General features: G+C 38.9%; 1 protein-coding gene across 1 annotated transcript in view; it reads left to right on the top strand.

The window, feature by feature from the left end:
- The window catches only part of parp4 (poly (ADP-ribose) polymerase family, member 4), a 130932-nt gene that overhangs the window by 50155 nt on the left and 58275 nt on the right, over positions 1-22502 (top strand). The window contains exons 16-22 of the mRNA XM_048598301.1: positions 169-300; positions 564-650; positions 6420-6584; positions 9919-9962; positions 12201-12282; positions 12378-12512; positions 16622-16808. Coding sequence (XP_048454258.1) covers positions 169-300; positions 564-650; positions 6420-6584; positions 9919-9962; positions 12201-12282; positions 12378-12512; positions 16622-16808 — 832 coding nt within the window. The remainder of the gene's footprint in view (positions 1-168; positions 301-563; positions 651-6419; positions 6585-9918; positions 9963-12200; positions 12283-12377; positions 12513-16621; positions 16809-22502) is intronic.

Raw genomic sequence — 22502 nt, 5'->3', positions numbered from 1 at the left:
CCCTCACCCTTTACTGATGAAGGGTCTAGGCCCGAAACGTCAGCCTCTCTGCTCCTATGATGCTGCTTGGCCTGCTGTGTTCATCCAGCCCTGCACCTTGTTGTCTCGGATTCACCAGCATCTGCAGTTCCTACTATCTCTGAGTAAATATCTTATTTTGTCTTTTAGGTTGTGGTTTTCCAATCCTACACGAACAACAATACATTTCCTATAGAAGCTAAGTATGTATTTCCTTTGGATGATACAGCAGCTGTCTGTGGATTTGAGGCTTTCTTTAATAAAAAGCACATAATTGGCCAGGTAAATAAGGGAAAGCTCCTCACTGTTTCAAGTCTGGAATAAAGTTATTTCTAAAGGTTTCTCAGTAGTTAATCTGTTTGATTTATATCCTACCATACAATTTGCATGTCTTCAGATTCACTTAGACTTCTGGGCTCCTATTTCTTGTGTTCTGAGTATCTGATCACTGTAAAATTGCATTGGTTCAAGTGTTCACTGTTATTTAAAATAAAATCTGTTTTGATCTAGTATAATAACCAATATATACATTTTTATACCTGTAGGTAAAAGAGAAAAGTCAAGCACATCATGAGTACAGACAGGCCATTAGAGAAGGTCATGGGGCCTATCTAATGGATCAAGCTGCTGCTGTAAGTTTTAACCATCATTTTACCTGTTTCTGAACATGGAGGTGAAAGACATTTGTTCTAATTTTTATGATTTTCTGACTTCATTTGGGATGTAATCCATAATTTGATTTGATACAAGGCTCTACAGACAGCAAAAAAAAAGTTAATTAGTAGTTCTATTCTATTATAGTTTTCTGCCTATTATAGTACATGAAACAACTACGATTATGTAAGAATCCTGTTGGGTAGCCAGGGGTGTGTTGTTCCTCCATTGCAAAGAGATTATCTATTTTCTCCATAATTACATACATCAATTCCAGACACACTCAAAATTATTATTGTGCCATTTTTTATTGTGAAAAAAAGCTCTCACATATTTTGTATTAAGGAGGAATTTTGTTTTGTGTTTAAATCCAGTTTTGATTCATTTCAAAAATCTTGTTATTCCATTTAGAACAAATGATTGCATAATGATATTTGTCATTGCATCTAGTTCACCTGTTGAGTATTCCTGGACATTGCTGGCGCTCATTCCTGTTGTCTGTCACAGCTTTCAAACATGTGTCTATCATTACTCCTTTTGGTTATAATCCTTCTTTCATGTTGATGCTTGTGCCCCAAAAATGGATGGTCTTGAATGCCTCTACTATTAAATCTTCCACTTCTTATGATACTGCTAAATGTCACATCTGAGCCATGAAAACTGCAGAAAATAAATATTTTCACAGGATTTTTTTAAGGCTTCCAACATCTGTGTTTGTTTCTAAAAGTCTAACTCCAGTTAATACTTGAAGTCCATCCGTATGGATGGACAACCTTAACACACTTCAACACTTCAAGGACATGTTCTGAATTAAGATTCTCCATGTAGAATTTTTACAATTTTGAGTATAGTCTGTTAAAATTCATTAAATATTTTTCTAAGGATTAACTGTTATTTTCTAAATTTATTGAAATCTGCCCATGCTTCCTACCACTTAATTGATCATCTTTATTATAAATTTTATCTATAAATGTTAACTTATTAGCCAGATCTTTCTCAGTGTCTAATTGACAAGTCCCACTCCGAAATTACTCTGCGCCTTCTCTGTTTTTAATAAGAATTGACAGTGCCAGGCCATTATTGGTTTTCTCTTTGGTAAGAATGTAATTCATTTTCTACGTATCTGTTCATTTTCCTTTGATCATTAGGTTCAGCTTCACTAAACATGAATGGGAAATCATCCACTTGGTTTTAGCTATTCTTGTCCAAACTAATTCCAATTAAAATCTTCTGTCTTCCAGTCTCCATCTTTATGCAAATATCCTGTGTTACCAATGTTAATCATATTCAAACCAGCTGGTGAGATTGAAACAAGACACTTGTATCTTTTACAGAGTTTTGCAGAGTTTGTTGACTTCCTCAATTTTACCCCTTTCATCCTGCACACAGCATTATAGCTGTCCTTCTGTATATGCTTTATTTTTTAAATCAAACTGTTTGATGATGTTATTACACACCACTGGAGCGGGTGGGACTTGAACCTTGCCTTCTAAAGCGGATGTAGAGACACTGCCTGTATGGCACAAGAGCTCTTCCCTTTTTATATGAGCACGGACAATTAATAGCCAGCACCTATTTCTCTTAAATAAATATGATTAACCTGACATTAACAGATGTACATCATAGAATCATAGATATATACAGCACGGAAACAGACCCTTTGGTCCAACTCGTCCATGCCGACCAGATATCCTAAATTAGTCTAGTCCCACTCGCCAACATTTGGCCCATTACCTTCCTATTCCTTCCTATTCATACACCCATTCGGATACCTTTTAAATGCTGTAATTGTACCAGCCTCCACCACTTTCTCTGGCAGCTCATCCCAAACATGCACCGCCCTTTGCATGAAAAAGTAGCCTCTTAGGTCCCTTTTAAATCTTTCCCCTCTCACCTTAAACCTGTGCCCTCTAATTTTTGACTCCCCCACCCCTCAGCCTCTGATTCTCCAGGGAGAAAAGCCATAGCCTATTCAGCCTGTCCCTATAGTCCCTGCAACATCCTTGTAAATCTTTTCTGAACCCTTTCAGGTTTCAGAATATCCTTCCTGTAGCAGGGAGACCAGAATTGCACGCAGTATTCCAATAGTGTCCTAACCAATGTCCTGTACATGACCTCCCAACTCCTGTACTCAAGGTCACTGGCAAGACCAGCGATTTTTAATCTCTGCATTTACCTTATGACTCCCCAAAGCCTAGCCATCATCAAAACTGCACAAATCAGGAGCATGATGGAATCTCTCCGTTTGCCTAGATGAGTGCAACTCCAACATTATTTGAGAAGCTGAATTCATCCAGGACAACCTTGGTGCCCACTTGATTGGCATTATGGTACACTCTGAGGTGCTGTTAAGAAGTTAATTCCAGGATTTGACCCAAGTGACAGTGAAGAAGTGGCAACCTTCGTCCAAGTCAGCAAAGCAAATGACTTGCAGGGGAACTTGAAGATGATGGTGTTCCCATGTACCTGCTGCTTTTGATCTTCTCAGTGGTAAAGATTGTGGTTTTGGAAGGTTCTGTTTGGAGCAGCCTTGGAAAGTCACAATAGCATGTCTTTTATATGGTATATAGTACTACCATTGGTGAGGAAGTGAATATTTAAGGTTGTGAATGAAGTGCCAATCAAGTGGGCACCAAGGTTGTCCTGGATGAAGTTCAGCTTCTTGAATAATGTGGAGCTGCACTCATCCAGGCAAGCAGAGAGATTCCATCATGCTCCTGATTTGTGCAGTTTTGATGATGGCGAGGCTTTGGGGAGTCATAAGTTGAATGCTCCTCAGCAGAATTCCCAGGTTCTTACTGCCATTGTAGTCACAGCTTCTAGTTAAGTTTATAGACAATAGTAATGCCAAAGATGTTGGTGCTAATGCCAGGGAACCCAGCAATGTCAATATAGGGGACTTGGATTCTGTCGTGTTGGAGAGAGTCATTATCTGGCACTTGGATAGTGTGAAAACTACTTAGCAGTTGCCAATTCAAGCCTGAATGTTGTCAATGCCTTCCTGTACATGGATACAGACTGCTTAAATAAATGAGGAATTGCAAATGGTACAACACAGTGTATTGATCCGTAAACGTCTTCACTTCTAGTGAAGAGTTGGTTACTGATGAAGTAACTGAGGGGAGGCCTAGTTGTATTATCGCTAGACTATTAATCCCGAGATCTAGGTAGAGATCTACCCTCCTATTTTGCTGCTGTTCAACAGCCAGAATCTGATTGGTGGAAATGCAAGAGCGGACAGGATGGAACTAGTATTGGAGAAGCTAGAGCTGTTATTCCAGTCCCATTGTCCCAACACGCCTATTATCACTTTGAGAGGAGCCTGTTTTGAAGGGAGCTAAGAAGCAATTTTTCCCATCAAAACCTGTACCTGCATCCACAAATGGAGATCCCCAAAATCCAGATGCCAATCTCCTAAACTTCACGCAATGTGGTATATGAATTTCAGTACCAATGTGACGCTAATTCCAAAATAATCCCATGCATGTTAAGAACTGTGCTGACAATCAGTAGAAGATTGTCGGTTGGGCTTGTTGGGTAACATGCATGCACATACTGGAAGCTACATATATTACAACACAGGGCCCTGTTTTTTACAGCCAAAAGAACATGTACATACATTGTGCTTACTTTAATTCGACTAAATAGGCGACAGCCATTCTGTGGTACATTCCTCAGGACAATTCAACCTGCCTGGTTTAAGTTTAAACAAAACTTGGCTGTTAACTGTCAGTCATCATCCAGCTGTTGCATATGTTGTTTTTTCCTTTATATTGCTCCTCATAAGAATGTCCTGATGAGTGTGTTGTGAAATACTTCAATGAAATGTGCATTCTTTCAACAAATTTAAACAATAATGGAGAAGGTGATAAAAGGTTTAGTCAAAGAAATTGGTGTCAGGAAGACCTGGGGACAGGTTTAGGAAAGAAATTCCAAAACATAAGCTCAAGATGCAGAGGGCATCGGCTGATTAGAATAATGGTGCATATCAGGCCAGAATCAAAAGAGTGAAGAATTGGTAGCAGATGGGAGTGGGATTGTTGTGCCAAGGAAGGTTCCAGAGATTGGAAAGGGAAGGCCATGAAGAGATTTAAGTATGATTCATAGAGTCATAGAGGTATACAGCATGATGTTTCAAATTAAGAGTTCTCAGGGAGAAATAGCTGGCAATTCACTTCTAATTTCTAACGCAAAAATTAAAGGTGCTTGTAGAGAAATGTCACCAAGGGGATAACACAGTGTGGAGCTGGAGGAACACAGCAGGCCAGGCAGCATCAGAGGAGCAGGAAAGCCGACGTTTCGAGTCGGGACCCTTCTTCAGAAATGGGGAGGAGGAAGGGAGCTCAGAAGTAAATAGAGAGAGGAGGGTAGGTGGGATGGTGATAGGTGAGTGCAGGTAGGGAGTGGTGGAGTTTGGTCAGAGAGGTGGGAGAGAAGATGGAAAGGTTGTATCAGGTCAAGGAGGTGAGGATGAGGGGGAGAGATGGACATGGGATGAGGCCGGGGGTGGGCTCCTCTGATGCTGCCTGGCCTGCTTTGTTCCTCCAGCTCCACATTGTGTTATCTCGCACTCAGGCATCTGTGATTCTTGCTATCTCTGTCACCAAAGGAATGTTGTCTTCTTTGGCAAAGAGACTATGTCTCACAAGCTATGTTATAAATTGCTACCAGAGTTATTGAAGTTTTAAAATCCAGAGAATTTGAAATTAAATGATAAATGTTTTATAGCTTATTGAAGTCTGCCACGGTAAGGCAAGTCAACATCGAGTATACACATTAACTTACTAACACAATGCAGGGCTACCAATTGGTTGTCACCTCTCTTTGTTTTTCATGACTTAGTTTTTCTTCAGTTTTTACAAGAAAAAATTGCATGTAAAGAGAGTGAGTCAGAACCCGAAAAGGTCACCTATTTTAGAATCAATTGTCAGTGTGAACATGTGATACTGAATGTGGTGAAGCAAGGAGCGAGCCCTGGTAAAGCTGGAGCATATAGTAGAATGAATCTGAAAAATTGTAATTTGTTAATATACATCATCATAGCATATCATTTTACAATATATTTCATGCCTTTTTTCACAAACGTCTTAGGTTCTCTTCAGTGTTAATTTGAAGATCACATTAAGATCACATTAACAGATTCAACCAAATCCTCCACCTGCCAATTCTCTCTATGCTCATTCTGCTTTGGAGCGAGCATTGTTCTCTGTCAGCTGGAAAATATAATCTCTGTTGCCAACAAGAAAATTGAAGTTTCATGGTCTGTTGCTTGAAATTTCTAATTCTGAATATTATTACAAACATTTTCAATTTGCTTATTTGTAATCTAATGATGGAAACTTGTAACTTAGAATCTGGCATGATTAGTGAAACTAAATAGCAGAATCTTTCATGATGCTACTACTGAACTCCTAACCATTAAAACTGTTTGTTCTGTGCTGTCAGAACAAGTAATGTTGTTCTCTCTCACAGTATAGCACAATCCACTAAATCCATTAAAATAGTGCTCTGCATTTTTTTTTTAACTTAACAAAATATAGTATATTAGGAAAGTAAAATGAATTGGTAAATTATCTGTGATTCATTGGAGAACACTGAAAGCTCCAAATTGTCATTAATTTATTTAAATATATTGTGACATGCATTAACATCTTCTTGCGCACTTTCTCAATCTCCTGATGTGTTAAGAGCTTTTTCCATTTTTTTTTAATCTGTCTACATAATCTACTTTATACTTAATGTTTCAGGATGTCTTTACCATTAGTGTTGGCAATCTACCTGCAAATACCAGTGTCATCATTAAAATCACCTATATCACTGAACTCTCAGTTGATCGTGAATACATTTCATTTCTATTGTCTGGAAGTCTGACATCTCAACAACGGGACAAAGCATTGCAAGAAAAAACTCAGGTTCAGTTTTTAATAATTTATTTTGGCAGATCTGTCATATAGAACTAATTTTGCAGATTGTGGCTTCTAGTTGTAACAATGTTACCTTCTGCTTCTGAGTGTACAGTACTTCAGTTCTGTCACTCAAAAGGTGAAATCTAATGTTTGAATCCAAGTGCAGTTCAAAGCATTGACATCTTCTTTCTCCCATTTAAAAAAAAGACTATTATTTACTTTCCAGTGAAAACTAGTAATTATTACTGTTCACCTATTTTGTATATATTGTGATTCAGGAAAGTGTAGTCGATATAAGACCTATATAGAGAAACTTTAATAACTTCTATCCAAATTGTGCTACTTGTTTTATTTTCCCAGTTTTGTTTTACTTTTGAATTTTCTAAGGAGCAACTTTCATTCCTCCTTTCTTAAATGGGAAGGTTATGTTTACTATCTTCCAACCCTTAGAAACTGTTCTAGAATGTAAAGATTCTGGAATATTAAACCAATGCTTCCACTATGTCTTCAGCTACTTTGTTTAAGATCTTAGGATACAGGTTGTCACCTCTAGGGGATTTGTTGCCATTTAGTCCCATTAATTTCTCCAATACAATTCCTTTACTTGCACTTACTTCTTTAAGTTCCTATTCTTGCTAAACACTGCTAAATGCATCTTCTCCCCCCTCCCCACCACTTCCAGCATTGCAAAGAGATCGCTACATCTGCGAATCTCTAATCCTACTTCTTAATCAACCTTAGTACCTATTATAAACCTTTTTTTAAAATCAACCTGTTCAGAGATGTTACTACTCTAGAGCAAATGCAATTTCCCTCTGGCTCAGAAATAGGGACACTACCACCATACCACAAAACCCCTCATGCTCCCTTTGTTATGCAACCACAGGAGATGCAACACCTGCTTTTTACTTCCTTTTGTGTCATGCCGGCCCCCAATCATCCTTCCAGGCAAAACAGTGTTTTAATTGTGCTACTTCTAATTTAATATATTTTATTCATTGCTCATAATGCAGTCCTGTTTACGTGGGAGTACCAAACACAGATTGAGTGTCCACTGTACAGATCACCTCCATTCAGTCTTCAAAGGTTTCTCTAAGCTTCTAGTGCTTGCTATATTAATTCTCTGACCCACTCCCAACATGTCAGCAATGGCTTACTTGGTAACAGTCTCACCTCTACACTACAAGCTCCCAGGTTCAAGTCTCACTCCTGTGTTTTTACACAACTATCTACACAGACATATCTGTGCAGTAGGAGTTTTAGACTGTTGGAGATGGCATCTTTTGTCTGCGGTTTTGAACCTAGTCCATACTGCATGCTTGGGTGAATATAAAATATTCTGTAGCAGTATTTCAAAGAAGGCCAAGGGAATTATCCGTGGAATGCTGATCAAATCAGCATCATTAAAAAAAAGCAGGCCATCTGTCCACACTGCTGTATGTGGGAATATGGTACATATAAATTGGCTGTTGCATTTCCCACAATACTACACTTCAGAAGAACCTCATTGACTATAAAGCATTTTGAAGCATCCAGTATTTTTGAAAGGCACTGTATAAATGCAGCACTTTTCTTTTCAAAAGTTGAATTTTCTTCCTTTCCTTCCTAAACTGTTACACTGAAGCTCATGTTATGGACCAGACCAAACCTCCTTCAGATATATCAGATATAGCCTACCTTTTATCTTATTTAAAGCCATGTGTAAGGTGTTGTGTTCTAGATGTAATTCGATTGGCTACACTACTCGGCTTAAAGCAAAACACACTTTATTCTTATCCTATAGTTAAAATACAAACAAACGAAAGAAGAGTTAGTATAACATTAACTGTATTGGAAAACTTAAACAGAATAATAGATTATTTAACAACTAAGTAGCAACTGTTGTAATATAGTAACATCCCATAAGCACACCTTTGGCAACGGCAAATTCTGTAAAATAGATTGTCTCACATGCAATGTTTCTCTAGTCTAGGAGGAAAGAAGACCAAGAGAAAATTCTGGTAAAGAGAGAGGTATGACAGCTTCCACAACCAACTTCAAAATCCCTACAACTGCTGAAAGCTAAACTAAAATTCTGGTTCTATAGGAGCCTGACTCCACCCATTCATGCTGCTTCTATTGTTCTAATTGAAAACAAAACTCCAAGGTCTCACAAGCTGTTTAATTTATTGACTTGGAAGAGGCAATTCGTCACCTATGGCTCAAAACCTCTCTTCAAAAACAACTAGGACAAAATACACCTCTTAAAGACATAGTATCACCACACTCACCATGAGCTATAGGAATGGCACATTATCTTTCAATCAGCTATTTTACAATCTTCTGAACTTAAGACTGGATTGAATAATTTCAGCTCATAATCTCTTCTCCAATCTTATTTTCAGAAGCAGCTGTTGGTGATGATTCTCTAATGTTTAATTACACTTATGCTGAGCCCAGCTTTTGATCCTTTGCTTGTCCCAGTATCAATTCGTTTGTACCTTGCACTATTGTCCCATTTACCATTTAATTTCTCCTGTGTTCCACCCAGTCATTGACCTTACTTCTGCTCTTTTCTCCTAACTCTCCATTTCCTTGTCTCTGTACTTGTTTAAAATCCATTACATCTTTGATTTTTTTCAAGCTCGACACAAGGTCATCAACCTCAAACATTAGCTGTTTCTCTCCTCAGTGTTGAGGTGCATATTTTGTTTTTATATTATCTAAGATTTTCTTCTCCCACTAGTTTAAATTCTCCCCATTGTTTTAAGGTATGGCACAAGAACACATCGTTATCCATGCGATGCAGATTATTGTCATCCTTATACATGAAAGGAGTTCCGCATTTCTGAAACGAGAGACTGTTCAGGACTTCTTCAGAAATGTGGAGCTGTATTTCCATTCTGACAGTTCTTTTGTAGCTCAGAACTGTTGGGGGAAGGCAAATCACACTCCTTTTCACAGCAGTTGTATTCTGAAATTTTAGAGCAATTGATGAATGTGGTTAAATTCATTATTTTGTTAAGCATTTCAATAGAGGTAAGGTTATGCCAATTTTTTTTTGCATTTTAACTGTATTGTAAGAATAAATTGTGTTTTGATTAAAGTCTAGTGGTGGACCAATCGAATCACATCTGTAACACAGCACCTGACACTTGCCTTTAAATAAACATAAAAGTTAGAGTCTAGGCTATCTCCTTACAGTACTTTTGGGGAAGTCTCGTCTACTCCCTGTCATCTGATCATGGTTCACGGTGTGGATGAAACTGAAAGAGATGAAGAGTAGAAAATATAAAACAATTTTAAATCATTTTTTTAAAATGGAGATAGTTACTAATCTAGCTTCAAAAACTATTTTCAGGAATCTCTGAAAAAAATTGATGTGCGGAAACTGGAACCAGCTGGGTAAGTCTGTTTTTAAGGATTTTGGTAACCTTAGCAGCAGTCCTGAAAATGGTAGTTGTTCACAAATTGATAAATTTGGCCTAGAAATTGGGTTGCATCTGAATTCCAGTGCAGCACATGCTCCAAGTGCCAAATTACAATTACAATTGCAATACAATCACAGCAACAGGTCAGTCAGCTTCAAATTTTTATTCCTGATGACTACGGTGAATGCCCCAGAGGCTGTTCACTAGATTCACTACAAGTGAATTTCCTTCTGCAACCCCATGTGGCCGTACGTTCTAATGCTACCACTATTGTGTACTAATTAGGAAGGTGAATCCTCCAGCAAACTCCCTCCAGTCCACATCCCCGGTCAGCATCCAAATACTTACTCATGTAAAGAATTACAATTGTTTGATAACGGAATAGAATCATGTGCAGGTTTTTAAAATAAATTGGATCAATTCCAATTAGGAAAGAGGATAAAGACTATTAATTCCTGGAGTACTGATGAGAGGTTTGGAAGTGTAAGTTGGGTAGATCAAAAATGATTCTCATGTTAATGTCTATTTGAACAATATTGAACTAAGCCCTCATTTTCATTGAAGAATTTAGCACATCAAGATGTCACAAAGAGCATGTTTACATTCAGTGCTTCAGGTGTGTTCCCATTAATACCACCTCGATGTTGCTGATAGTATTGAGCTGGATGCTATGGGACATTTGTGGTCAAAGAATCACACAGTACAGAATGACACTCTTCAGCACATCGAGTGTGCAATGACAGAAAAAAGCCATCATCTATCGATACTAGTCCCACTTTTCAGCACTTAGCCCATAGCCTTGAATGCTATGACACTTCAAGTGCTCATTCATGCTTTTAAAGGTTGTGAGGTTTCCCACTCTCCTGCCTCCCAGGCAGTGCATTCTAGATTCCTAACACCCTCTTGGTGAAAACATTTCTTTCCTGAAATCCCCTCTACGCTCCTGCCCTTCACCTTAAAATTATGTTCCCTTGTTATTTAATTTTCAGCTAAGGTGAAGAACTGCTTCCTATCCATCCTATCCACACTATCCATGCTTCTCACGATCTTATAGACTTGAATCAGAACCCCTCCTGCTTCCTCTGCTCAGAAGAAAACAACCCAAACCCATCCAGCCTCTCTTCATGGCCAAACTGGTCCAACCCAGGGAACATCCTGGTGAATTGCCTCTGCACCTCCTCTAGTGCAATCACATCCTTCCTATAGTGTGGCGGCCAGAACTGCACACAGTATTCCAGCTATGACCTAACCAAAAATTGTAAAGTTTTTGTCCCTGTATTCCCCTCACCACATCAGCTAAAAGGTCAGTGAGAACTCCATCCTTGATATTGACAGCTGTCTTGTGGCATCTTGATGCTCGGAGCAAAATTAATTAGTTTAAGGCAAGATTTCTGCCTTGCCGCCACTGTAACATTTCAGACAGATCAGAAACAGTCATCCAGGCAGTGGGAAGGTCATCTACCAGATTTTATGTGCTCCTTCTGTCAAAGCCACTGGCAGGGGAGCACTAAATCTAGTCCATTTGAGTAGTACTGCCAGACTACAGAGCTGTCAAATAATGGGAAAGCAAAGTACTGCGCATGTTTTCTTATCCTATCCTGAGGATAGTGAACATTAATGTTGCAATGAAGACCAGAATTTTACTCTCAGTTCTTCCTTCCCCCCCACTGCTTTACTAGCTGGTAATCTGTTTCCATGAGTGAAAATCAAATTAAATTTAATTTGATGCTTAGATATGGATGCTCTCCTGACAGGGTCACAAAATAGCAATCCAAGATACTGTCTGATTTCCACATTCATGTGGCCAATGCATGTATCTAGTTGCAGAGTCCTTAAGGCTCCCTAAGTACTTCAGTAAACTGAGGATCTGGAGCTGCTTTAAGCACTATGGCACAGTTGTGCTTAGCTCCTGTTTGACATGAAAGGTTTAAAACCAGTTTAGCTGACCACTTTCAGAGTTTTTATGTGTCAATCCTACTTCCTCAAAATGGATTCAAAAGCAGGGCCAAAGTCAATTGAATTATAATTTTCCATCATTATATCTAAAATGAATTTTCAATAGCATAGAATGGCTGTCATTTTGATTTAGCTATAAAGATGATACGATGACATAAAATAACTTTCATTTAACAGACTGTAACATTTTAATTATCACATTTTTAAATAATTGCTGCTTGTAATTTTACTAAACACTTTTTTAATTGATTCAAAGTGGATTCTCACTTAACTTATCCATTGAGATGCCGTTTGAAATAAAAGAAATCACATCTCCAACACACAGCATCAAAATAAAGGTAATTATTTTTCCTGCTCTATGCTTTACTAGGTGTCTGAGAATAGTTAACTGACCTGCTGAATCAAGTTTTCTCAACATATATCTATTTTTCAGCGGACAGATTGTAAGGCTGTTATCTCAGTGGACCAGAACAGCTGTCTAGGAACTGGTTTCCAGTTGCTGATTTTATTGGCTGAAATCCATGTCCCGAGAATGTGGGTGGAGAACAACCCAGAAAAAGACAGTCAGGTATGATTTGCACCATTTTGAGTAAATGTTGCTGGTGAACTTTAAGCAAAGTAGGTGATTCATTATGGCATATTAGTGTTTCAAACAATGAGCATATGATTACTGTGAATTACAATGAAAGACTATATGTTCACAATTTGTACCAGCACTTTTTTTGATTTTTTTAAAGTAACATTTTTATTATTATTGTCAAGCTTCAGCTTCTTTGCAGCTGCTGTTAACACAAAGTGATAATGTTAGTTAAATTGAAGGCCATCATCAGTTTGGCAACTTTACACATAGCCATATGTCTGCACAGGTTGCATTAAGGTAATACCATCCCAATTAATATTAGATTGTACAATCAACTTTAGTCATGTCTGTCTGACTTGGATCTGAACTGATTTCAGGAATTTATTGTATTGGAGTAACTATTGGTCCTTATATCATGTCCAGAATATCTCACACTCAGAATTATCACACTCATTTCATTCTTCCAAACATGCTTATACTTCATGAACCCTTGAATATAAAACATTAGCATTATGTACAAACTTAACTCTCTACTACCAAACATCTTGACCAAATACATGTGAGGACACATACTTTCACAACTCTTTTTAGTTGTCATTTCAATCATTTCTGATGATGATCTTTCACCTTTAACCTTCAGGCTTAATTCCAGACTTCTTTCTTGCTCCGCACCCCAATCATGACTTACTTTCTGCCTTAATTGGTTCTCTTCTAATGACTCCTAAATTTGGTTTCAACAATGAAAACCTTATTTCAGTCTGTCTTAGAAGAAATATTTTAGCTGGTGTTCTGCCATTCGTAATAACAGGAGTGTTGTGAAAAGTAAGCAGAAAATTCACTGGTCTATGATGCAATGATAACTGATGTTTCTTCCAATTTGAACTGACCATTTCCTTAACAAGAACACACTTAACAGTTTGTACTTTGTGCTGTGCCGCTCCATTGAAAGTAGGTTTATATGGTGGAATTCTGGTGTGTTTTCCTCTGTTCATTCTCCTGACTTTTGCACACTCTTCTGAACAAAACTGAATCTGCTGGCAGACGCACATTCCTCTAGGTTTCCATAAACAGCAAACTACACAACATATGTAAGAGTTTAGCTAATTGTTCAATTCATCAGGAACTAATCAACCATTTCAAACGGCTATCTATAATAATGATTAACTATTGTCCTTCAAATTCTGCGCAATTATGTGTAACCTCTGCCACACTCTAGGTGGCCATTTCTGTTGTTGCAAATGTACCAATGGTGGCATATTTTCAACTGCTTAGAATACCATACACTGTTCCAGTGTGTTTTCTGGGTCCTGTGTAACCCTGACTACCAAAGGTAGCTTTTCTAATCAAGCTCAACCCTAAGTGTTGATCATAGAGATCATGTAGAAACTATGGTCTGTACTTCTCAGGAGTTACCACTCTGGCTGCCCTTATAATACACATTGAGGTGTCCACCTTGTGCAGCTACTAAACAGGATTACTTTCATGTCTAATTGTATAAGTAGCAAGTGACAGACAGAACTACACAATTCCACAGCCAACAGAGCAGATCTAAGCCACGCAGCATACCATATCTGGCCATGGGTCAATGGGCTGAGAAATGGCAGATGGAGTTCAATCTGGATAAATGCAAGGGATTGCATTTTGGTACAACAAACAGGGGCAGGACTTATACAATTAATGATAGGGGGTAGGTAGTGAGGCACCTAGAGGTTCAAGTACATAATTCTTTGAAGTTTGCGTCAATGTAGACAGGGTGGTTAAAAAGGTGTTTAGCACACTTGCCTTATTGCTCAGACGCCGGAGTTGGGAAGTCATGTTGACTCTGTACAGGACATTCGTGAGGCCGCTTGCCCAGTTCTGGTCACCCAGTTATAGGAAGGATATTATTAAACTGGAGAGGATTCAAATGAGATTTACCGGGATATGGCCAGGTATGGAAGGTTTGAGTTATAAAGAAAGTCTGGATAGGCTGGGACTTTTCTCACTGGAGCATAGGAGATTGAGAGGTGACCGTATTGAGATTTATAAAATCATGAGGGGTATAGGTAAGGTTAGTGGTAGGTGCCTTTTTCTTAGGATGGGGGATTTCAAGATTAGGGACCATTTCTTTAAAGTGAAGGTAGAGACATTTAAAAAGACATGCGGGGCAAATTTTTTACACACAGGGTGGATTGCATGTGGAATGAATTTCCTGAGGAAGTGGTGAATGTGGGCACTGTCACAATATTTAAATGACACCTAGATTAGTACATGAACAGGGAAGTTTTGGAGGAATGTGGGCCAGGAGCAGGCAGGTGGGACTAATTTGTTTGGGATTATGTTCAGCATGGACTGGTTGGACCGAAGGGTCTGTTTCCGTGCTGTATGACTCTATGAATGCCGGTGGACAATTAAACAACTTCACAAACATCCCAGCCGGCCCCTCCAGTGAGCTGTTTAGTTGTCCACCACCATTCACAGCTAGTTGTGGTATGACTGCATGGCTTAAATCTGATCTGTTGCTTGTAGAATCACATAGGTTTTGCTTATCACTAACTGCCTATATATTTGACATGTAATTAGTCCTTTATAGTAGCTTCACCAGTTTGAGACCTGTTTTTTAGGTATGCCTAGTGCTACTCTTGACTTATCCCTCCTGCACTCTTCATTGAACCTGGATTGGTCCTGTGACTTGATGGTGATGGTTGATTGGGGGATATGCCGCGCCATGAGGTTGCAGATTATGTTGGAGTACAATTCCTCTGTGACTGATGGCCCACAGCACCTCATGGATGCCCAGTCTTGAGTTACAAAAATAGAAATTGACTCAGCGGGTCTGACAGCATCTGTGAAGAGAAAGTAGAGTTAACATTTCGGGTCCAGTGACCCTTTTTCAGAATGATGGTAGCTAGGAAAAGGTAGGTATTTTGGGTGGAGGGAGGAGTGAGGAGTAAATGATAGTTGGAGGTAGAGCCCAAAGAGAGAGAGAAAAACAGCTGGACAGATAAAGGACTAGTTAACGTCAGCTTGGGAGAATGAATAGATGCTAATGGGGACTATTTGTAGTTGACAGTGGGTTGTGTGTGGTAGTAACCCATGTGATCACAAGGCTAGGTGTGTAGGGGTTGGGGTAAGGACATAGGAGAACGTGCTCAAACCCTAAAATCATTGAACTCGATATCAAATCCAGAATGCTGCAGAGTTCCCAAGCAGAAAATGAGGTACTGTTCTTTCAGCCTTGCACTGAGCTTCACTGGAGCACTGTGGCAAACCTGAAACAGAGATGTTAGCCAGGGAATACGGTGGTGTGTTGAAGTGGCAGGTAACTAGAAGCTCATAGTCATTTTTGCAGACAGAATGTAGGTGTTCTGCAAAGCTGTATGGAAAGACTTCAGAAAGGTTACCTCAGTGTTTAGTTAGCTAGCTGACAAGGTTCCTGATCAACAGCTGGAGACTGAGATGTTGCAGCCTCATCATTCTGTTTCAGTCTGAATCTCAAACAAGTCCAAGTAAACAGGGTCATTTGTATCTGTAAGCATTAGATAGGTAGGAATTTTTGAAGTATACTATGCTTTAATGAAGAACATTGGGTATATTCCGTTTTTAGAACTGCCTTGAGTTATTAATATCCAGAGTAAACCCAGCAGACCAGGGAAAGTTGGAATAAAGCCTGCATTATCACTGTTTGAAACCAAACGTGCTTTTCCTAGTCCTTTTCTGATTTTCTAAAAGATTATTCATATAAATGAGATGCTTAACTGTTGCTATGTGCACAATATAGAGAGTGACTAATGGCCTGTCTATTTATGTAATTTGTATATCAAAAGTATCCTCAATCTAGTGTAAAATAAGCAATGTTAAACCAAATGCTTTGATTGAATGAATATAATAGTTTTTCTAATTTGTAATGTCCAATGTGATATCACTGATCAAGAATGCCAGATTTGCACTTATTAATGACCACAATGAACTTTCTGCAGATACCATAGTAATGACATCCGTTGATTCTTTGCCGTGAATCTTGCTCTATTTGTTTTCTGTACAACATAGGATAAGATCATTTAATAAAACTTACATAACTTGCTAAAATCAAGTTCTCTTGCTGTGCTTACTCAAAGGCCTGTATGCTGGCATTTTATCCAGAATTTGATGTTGGAACTCTTTCTGACTGTGAGGCAATTATTTGTTTGGATTGTTCCTATTCAATGAGGGGCTTAGCTCTTGAAGAAGCCAAGAAAGTAGCACTTCTTCTGCTCCGATACCTTCCAACCACCTGCAAGTTTAACGTCATTACGTTTGGCTCAGGTTTGCAAAACTGTTTGTGATATGATCATTTTTTATTTTGTGTGAAATATTGTTGGCTTGAAGTTGTCAATTATTTAATGTTGCGTTATTAATAAATGATTAAAAGTGCATGCAATCTGCGTCCTCTACATATTAGAATCAAGTACTGTGAAATCCGCACCAGGAACTGTATCATACTGGATGACGCCAAACCACCTGCAGTTTTAGTCTAGTGCAGTAATAGGCCACAATTTAAATGTGCCCAGGCAGTCTATTTGGCACATGGGAACTGACAATACTTTATTTGAAGTAATTTGGATATTACAAGAAATTAAAATATTGTTTCAAATCGAAAGTAGACATTTGAAATACCAGAAATAAATGATGTTCAAAACTTATCAGAAGCTTTTGGAATTGGAGACAAGTTCAGTTCTTGGTTTCTACTGAGTTGTGATTTCAGGCAAGGTAGAAGTTTAGTCTGCAATTCGCTTCAGTGTACTTCAGCTTGGGTATGATAGGTGGGAGATGGTGTCATATGAATTACTAACAGGATAGGCCATTTAGTCCTTCAAGTCTGCTCTGCCATTCAATAACATTATGGCTTATCTGACTGTGACGTCAAATCCATATTCCCATCCACTCCTGATAACCTTCAACCACTTGCTTAACAAGAATCTATCTACCTCATTCTTAAAAATACTCAAGGACTCTGCTTCCACCACCTTTTCCTAGAATCCTTTTTTGTTGTGGGGTATATCTTTGTTGTGAGCAATGATGTATCTTCTTATCTGCCATTGTTCTTAAACCATCTTTGCTGCTAAACTCCTTTCCCAGTCACTCCAGTTAGTTTTGCCCTCATTCATTTGTAATTACCCTCATTTAAGTTTTTAGCACAGTTTCCAACCCAAGTTTTCTTCCTGTCAAGCTGAATACTAAATTCTGCTGTGTTATGGTCACTATTTCCGATGGGATCTTTTATACTCTGAGAGCATTTATTAAACCTGCCTCATTATACATCATCGGCTCCAAAGTAGCCATCCACTACATGTTGTTCTAGGGAACTGTCCCAAATACACTTTATGAATTCTTCTTTATGGCTACCTCTGCTAATCTGACTATCCCCATTAACTTGAATTTGTGCTGTTAACTTTTTTTTCCCAAAATACTACATGTTTTTAAGTAAAGAGCCACTGGACTGTGCCTTTTTGCCATTTGTTTTTGCTTTGACATTTTTTTTCTACACTCTTTCCTTTCCTGTCCAACTCTGGTTACCATTATTCAAATAGCTGTCCTGTCATGCTGCTGTATGCTTTGCTTTGTAAGCCTACATTTCCCTGTCCCAAACCTTCCCTCCTCTAATTAGTTTAAAGCCCTCTTGAAATCGATCCTGTCCAAACTGTCCTCATTAGAATAGTAAGGATTTCTTCATAAACCCTAACCCTAGTCCAGATGTTAGTCCAGTATACCTTCTGTAAACTGCCTCTAACACACTCGCATCCTTCTTTAAATAAGGTGATTAATCAATGCAACAGAACCACCCTAGTTTTGTATTCAATTCCCCTCACAATAAATGATAACATTCAATTAGGTTTCCTAATTACTTGGTGTACCTACTATTCTTGCAATTCCTGCACAAGGACATTCAGATCCTTCTGGTTCTCAGAGCTCTGCAGTCTTTCATCATTTAAATTATTTGCCTTTTTTTATTTTTCCTGTCAAAATGGATAATTTCACACTTTCCCACATTGTACTCCATTTGCCACATCTTTGCAGACTTATTTAATTTATCTTTTTTCTGTAACCTCCTCATGACCTCTTCACAACATCCTTCGCTACCAACCTTTGTGTCATCAGCAAATTTGGCAACTATGCCTTCCATCCCTTCATCAAATAATTTGTATAATTTGTAAACTGTCAAGGTCCCAGCACCAATCTCTGTGGCACACCACTTGCAACATCGTGCCAACTTGGAAGAGATCCATTCTCTTTGCATCCTGTTAGCCAGCCCATCTTCTATGTATGCCAGTATGCAATTGACTACATCATGAGCTCTTTTATTCTGCAGTAACCTTTTATGTGGCATCTTATCAAATACTTTCTGAAAATCTAAGTACAGTACATCCAGAGGTTCCCCTTTATCCACTGCATATTACCTTCTCAAAGAATTCCAGTCAACAATTGAAATATGATTTACCTTTCACAAAACTACGTTGGCTATGTCTGATTATCTGCAACTTATCCAAATGACCTACTATAATTTCTTTAATAATATCTGCTAACATTTTCCTGATGGCACGTTAAGTTAACTGGCCTGGTGTTTCCTGCTTTCTGACTCCATTTTAAATAAAAAAATTATGTTTGCTATCTTCGAATGTAATGGGACCATCCCAAATCAAAGGAGCTTTGGAAAATTAAAATCAATGCATTAACTATTTTGCTGCTGTTTGAAGCCTCTCAGTTGAAGTTTATGAAGACCAGGCACTTGTCAGCTCATAGCTCCAATAATTTATTTGATACCACTTCTCTGATGATTGTGATTTTCCTAACTTACTCCCTCCCTCTTTTTATTGCATTTATCGCTCCTTCTGCAGCATGAAATACCAGTTCAATTCCTTTAGCCTTTGCATATTTTCTATTATTAATTCTCCTCTCTCACTTTCTATAGAAAAGTATATATAAAAACTCTTAGACTGTTTTTATATTAAGGCTAGTTTTCTGTCATGCTCTAATTTTTCCCTATTTATTAATTTTTTGGCCATTCTTTGCTGTTTTTCATATGCTATCCAAACTTCATGACCTTCCATCTGTCTTTGCATAATTATTTGCTCCTTCATTTAGTTTAATATAATCTTTTAACTCGTCTGGTTAACCATTGATTGTAAGTCCATCTCTTGGAATTTTTCTTGCTTCTTAGAATGTCTGTGTATTCAGAAATATTCCCTTGAATGACTGGCACAGCAGCCCTATCGACCTATCCTTGAACCTAATTTGCCCAGTAACTTTAGCCAGCTCTACTTTCATGCCCTCATAATTCCCCTTATTTCAATTATTTAAAATATAGTCCCAGCCCCACTCCTTTCTACCTCAAACTGAATGTAAAATTCAATCATGTCATGGTCGCTGCCACGTATATAAGAACATAAAGACTAAGTGCAAGAATAGGCAGTTCAGCCCCTCAAGCCTGCACCACCATTTGATATGATCATGGCTCATTTCATCTCAACCGCAACTCTACTTTCCTGCCTCCTCTGCATAATCCTTCAAACCATTACTAATTTAAAATCCATCTTCTCCTCCTTAGATTTACTCAATGTCACAGCATCCACTGCACTCTGGAATCCACAGATTCACAACCCTTTTGGGAGAAGCAATTCATTTCTGTTTTAAACCTGCTATCCCTTATCCTAAAACTATGACCTCTAGTTCTAGATTGGACTACATGAGAAAACATCCTTTCTACGTCTACTTTGTCAATCCCTTTTCACATCTCATGTAATTCAATTAGATCTCCTATTATTCTTCTAAATTCTGGACAGTATAGGCCTACACTGCTCAATCTCTCTTCATAAGACAGACCCCTCGTCCCCTCAACTCCTGAAATCAATCTAGTGAAGCTCCTCTGAACTGCCTCCAATACAGCTACATCCCTCTTCAAGTAAGGGGACCAAAATTGTACACAATATTCCGAGAACACCTCCGCTATGAGATCGTTAATTAGTCCTATCTCATTGCACAATACCAGGTCTGGTATGGCCAGCTCTCTGGTGAGTACTAGAACAGTTTTTGTTCCAAGAAACTATCCTGAAAACATTCTATCAATTAATCTGGACTACGTTTGTCCATCTGACTGTTCCGGTCTCCCATGACTATCACCACACCTTTCTGACAAGCTCTCATTATTTCTTTATGTTCGATCCAACAACGTAGTTACTGTTAGGGGTCCTGTACACCAATTGTACAAACGATTTGTTTCCCTGAACTTGGGTCATCCCTCTCTATTGTGCTAACACCATAAATGTTGTGGGCGGCATGGTGGCACAGTGGTTAGCACTGCTGCCTCAGAGCGCCAGGGACCCAGGTTCGATTCTAGCCTCGGGCGACTGTCTGTGTGGAGGTTGCACATTCTCCCTGTGTCTGCGTGGATTTCCTCCGAGTGCTCCGGTTTCCTCCCACAGTCCAAAGATGTGCAGATTAGGTGGATTGGCCATGCTAAATTGCCTGTAGCGTTCAGGGATGTGTAGATTAGCTGGGTTTTAGGGGGTTGGGTCTGGGTGGGATGCTCTGAGGTTCGGTGTGGACTTGTTGGGCCGAAGGGCCTGTTTCCACACTGTATGGATTCTATGATTCTGTAACTAACAGAGCTACCCCTCCATTTTTGCTTGGATTCCCATCTTTCATAAATATCCTATAGCCTCCCAAGATTGAAGTTTCAATCCCTAACATTCTGCACCCATATCTCTATAATGGCTACCAGATCATACTTATTAATTTCTATTTACCCTCTCAATTCACCTCTTCCGTTTCTAATTCCATGTGCATTTGGATGCAGAACTTTTAATTTTATCTTATTGCTCTCTTTATAAATTCCAATCTTATCTGTTGATTGAATTTTAGATTCATGCACTGGATTCTTTCCTGTTGCAGCCTGATTATCATTCCTCATATTAATATTATTTCTTCTGGCCATGACTCTACTCTTTGATTTATCACATCTTCCCAAATTTGAACCCTTAGCCCACTATTTAATTTAAAATCTTTCTACTTCCCTAATTATGTGATTGGCAAGAACACAAGCTCTGGCATGGTTTAGGTGGTGACAGTCACATCAGTACCATCCAGCTTTCCCCAGTACTGGTGCCAGTGCCCACACCTGAAAGCCATGTCTCCCATGCCAGTCTTAGAGCCATGCATTCATCTCTCAAATCTGATTTGCTGATTTGCACATGGCTCAGGTAATACTGTAGAATGATGACTGTTCTGCTTAATTTGGCACCTAGCTCCTCATGCTGACTATACAGAACCTCATTCTTTGTCCTCCCTTACTGTCAATACCTACATGGTCCTTTATGACTGAATCCTCCCCTCCCACTGCAGGTTCCTTTCCAGCCCTGAGCAGATATCCTGAACTTTGGCACTGGGAAAGCAACACAGCTGTTTGAACTTGTGCTGTTTGCTACAGTATCAATATCATTATCAGAATCAATTCCTCTGAATATACTGTCCCCTACTACTACTACATTCTTTCTTACTCTTCTACATGCACACATCCCCACCCCACCCTGACACACCCAACAAATTGAATGGCTTTGTATATCATGGTACCACAGTCATTTAGCTCACCAGTCATGCAGCTGACAGAGCTGAAAGAACCTGAAGGCTGATGCTCTATGGATACCACTATCTGCCTCACTTGCAGTCACATTCTCCTGTCCCCAATCTCTGACCAAATCAAACAACCCAACCCTTAGAAATGTGACTGCTGCTGGTACAAAGAATGCATGCAACTTCAGCCTTCCCTGATTTGTCGCAGTATCTGTAGTTCAGCCTCTAGCTCATAAACTCTAAGCTGAAGCTGCTTAAACTTCAAACACTAGCTGCAGACATGTTTACTCTAGACTAATCTGGCATCCAGAAATTCCCATATGCTGCAGTTGTGACACATCACCTATCCTGCCATCGTCAATGCGTTCTGTAAGGAATGACTTAATTATTGTG

This window comes from Rhincodon typus, chromosome 6 (assembly GCF_021869965.1).
Source record: "Rhincodon typus isolate 14 chromosome 6, sRhiTyp1.1, whole genome shotgun sequence".
NCBI lineage: Eukaryota > Metazoa > Chordata > Chondrichthyes > Orectolobiformes > Rhincodontidae > Rhincodon > Rhincodon typus.
The sequence above is the reverse complement of the archived record's forward strand: the minus strand, read 5'-3'. Positions and strand labels throughout refer to the sequence as shown.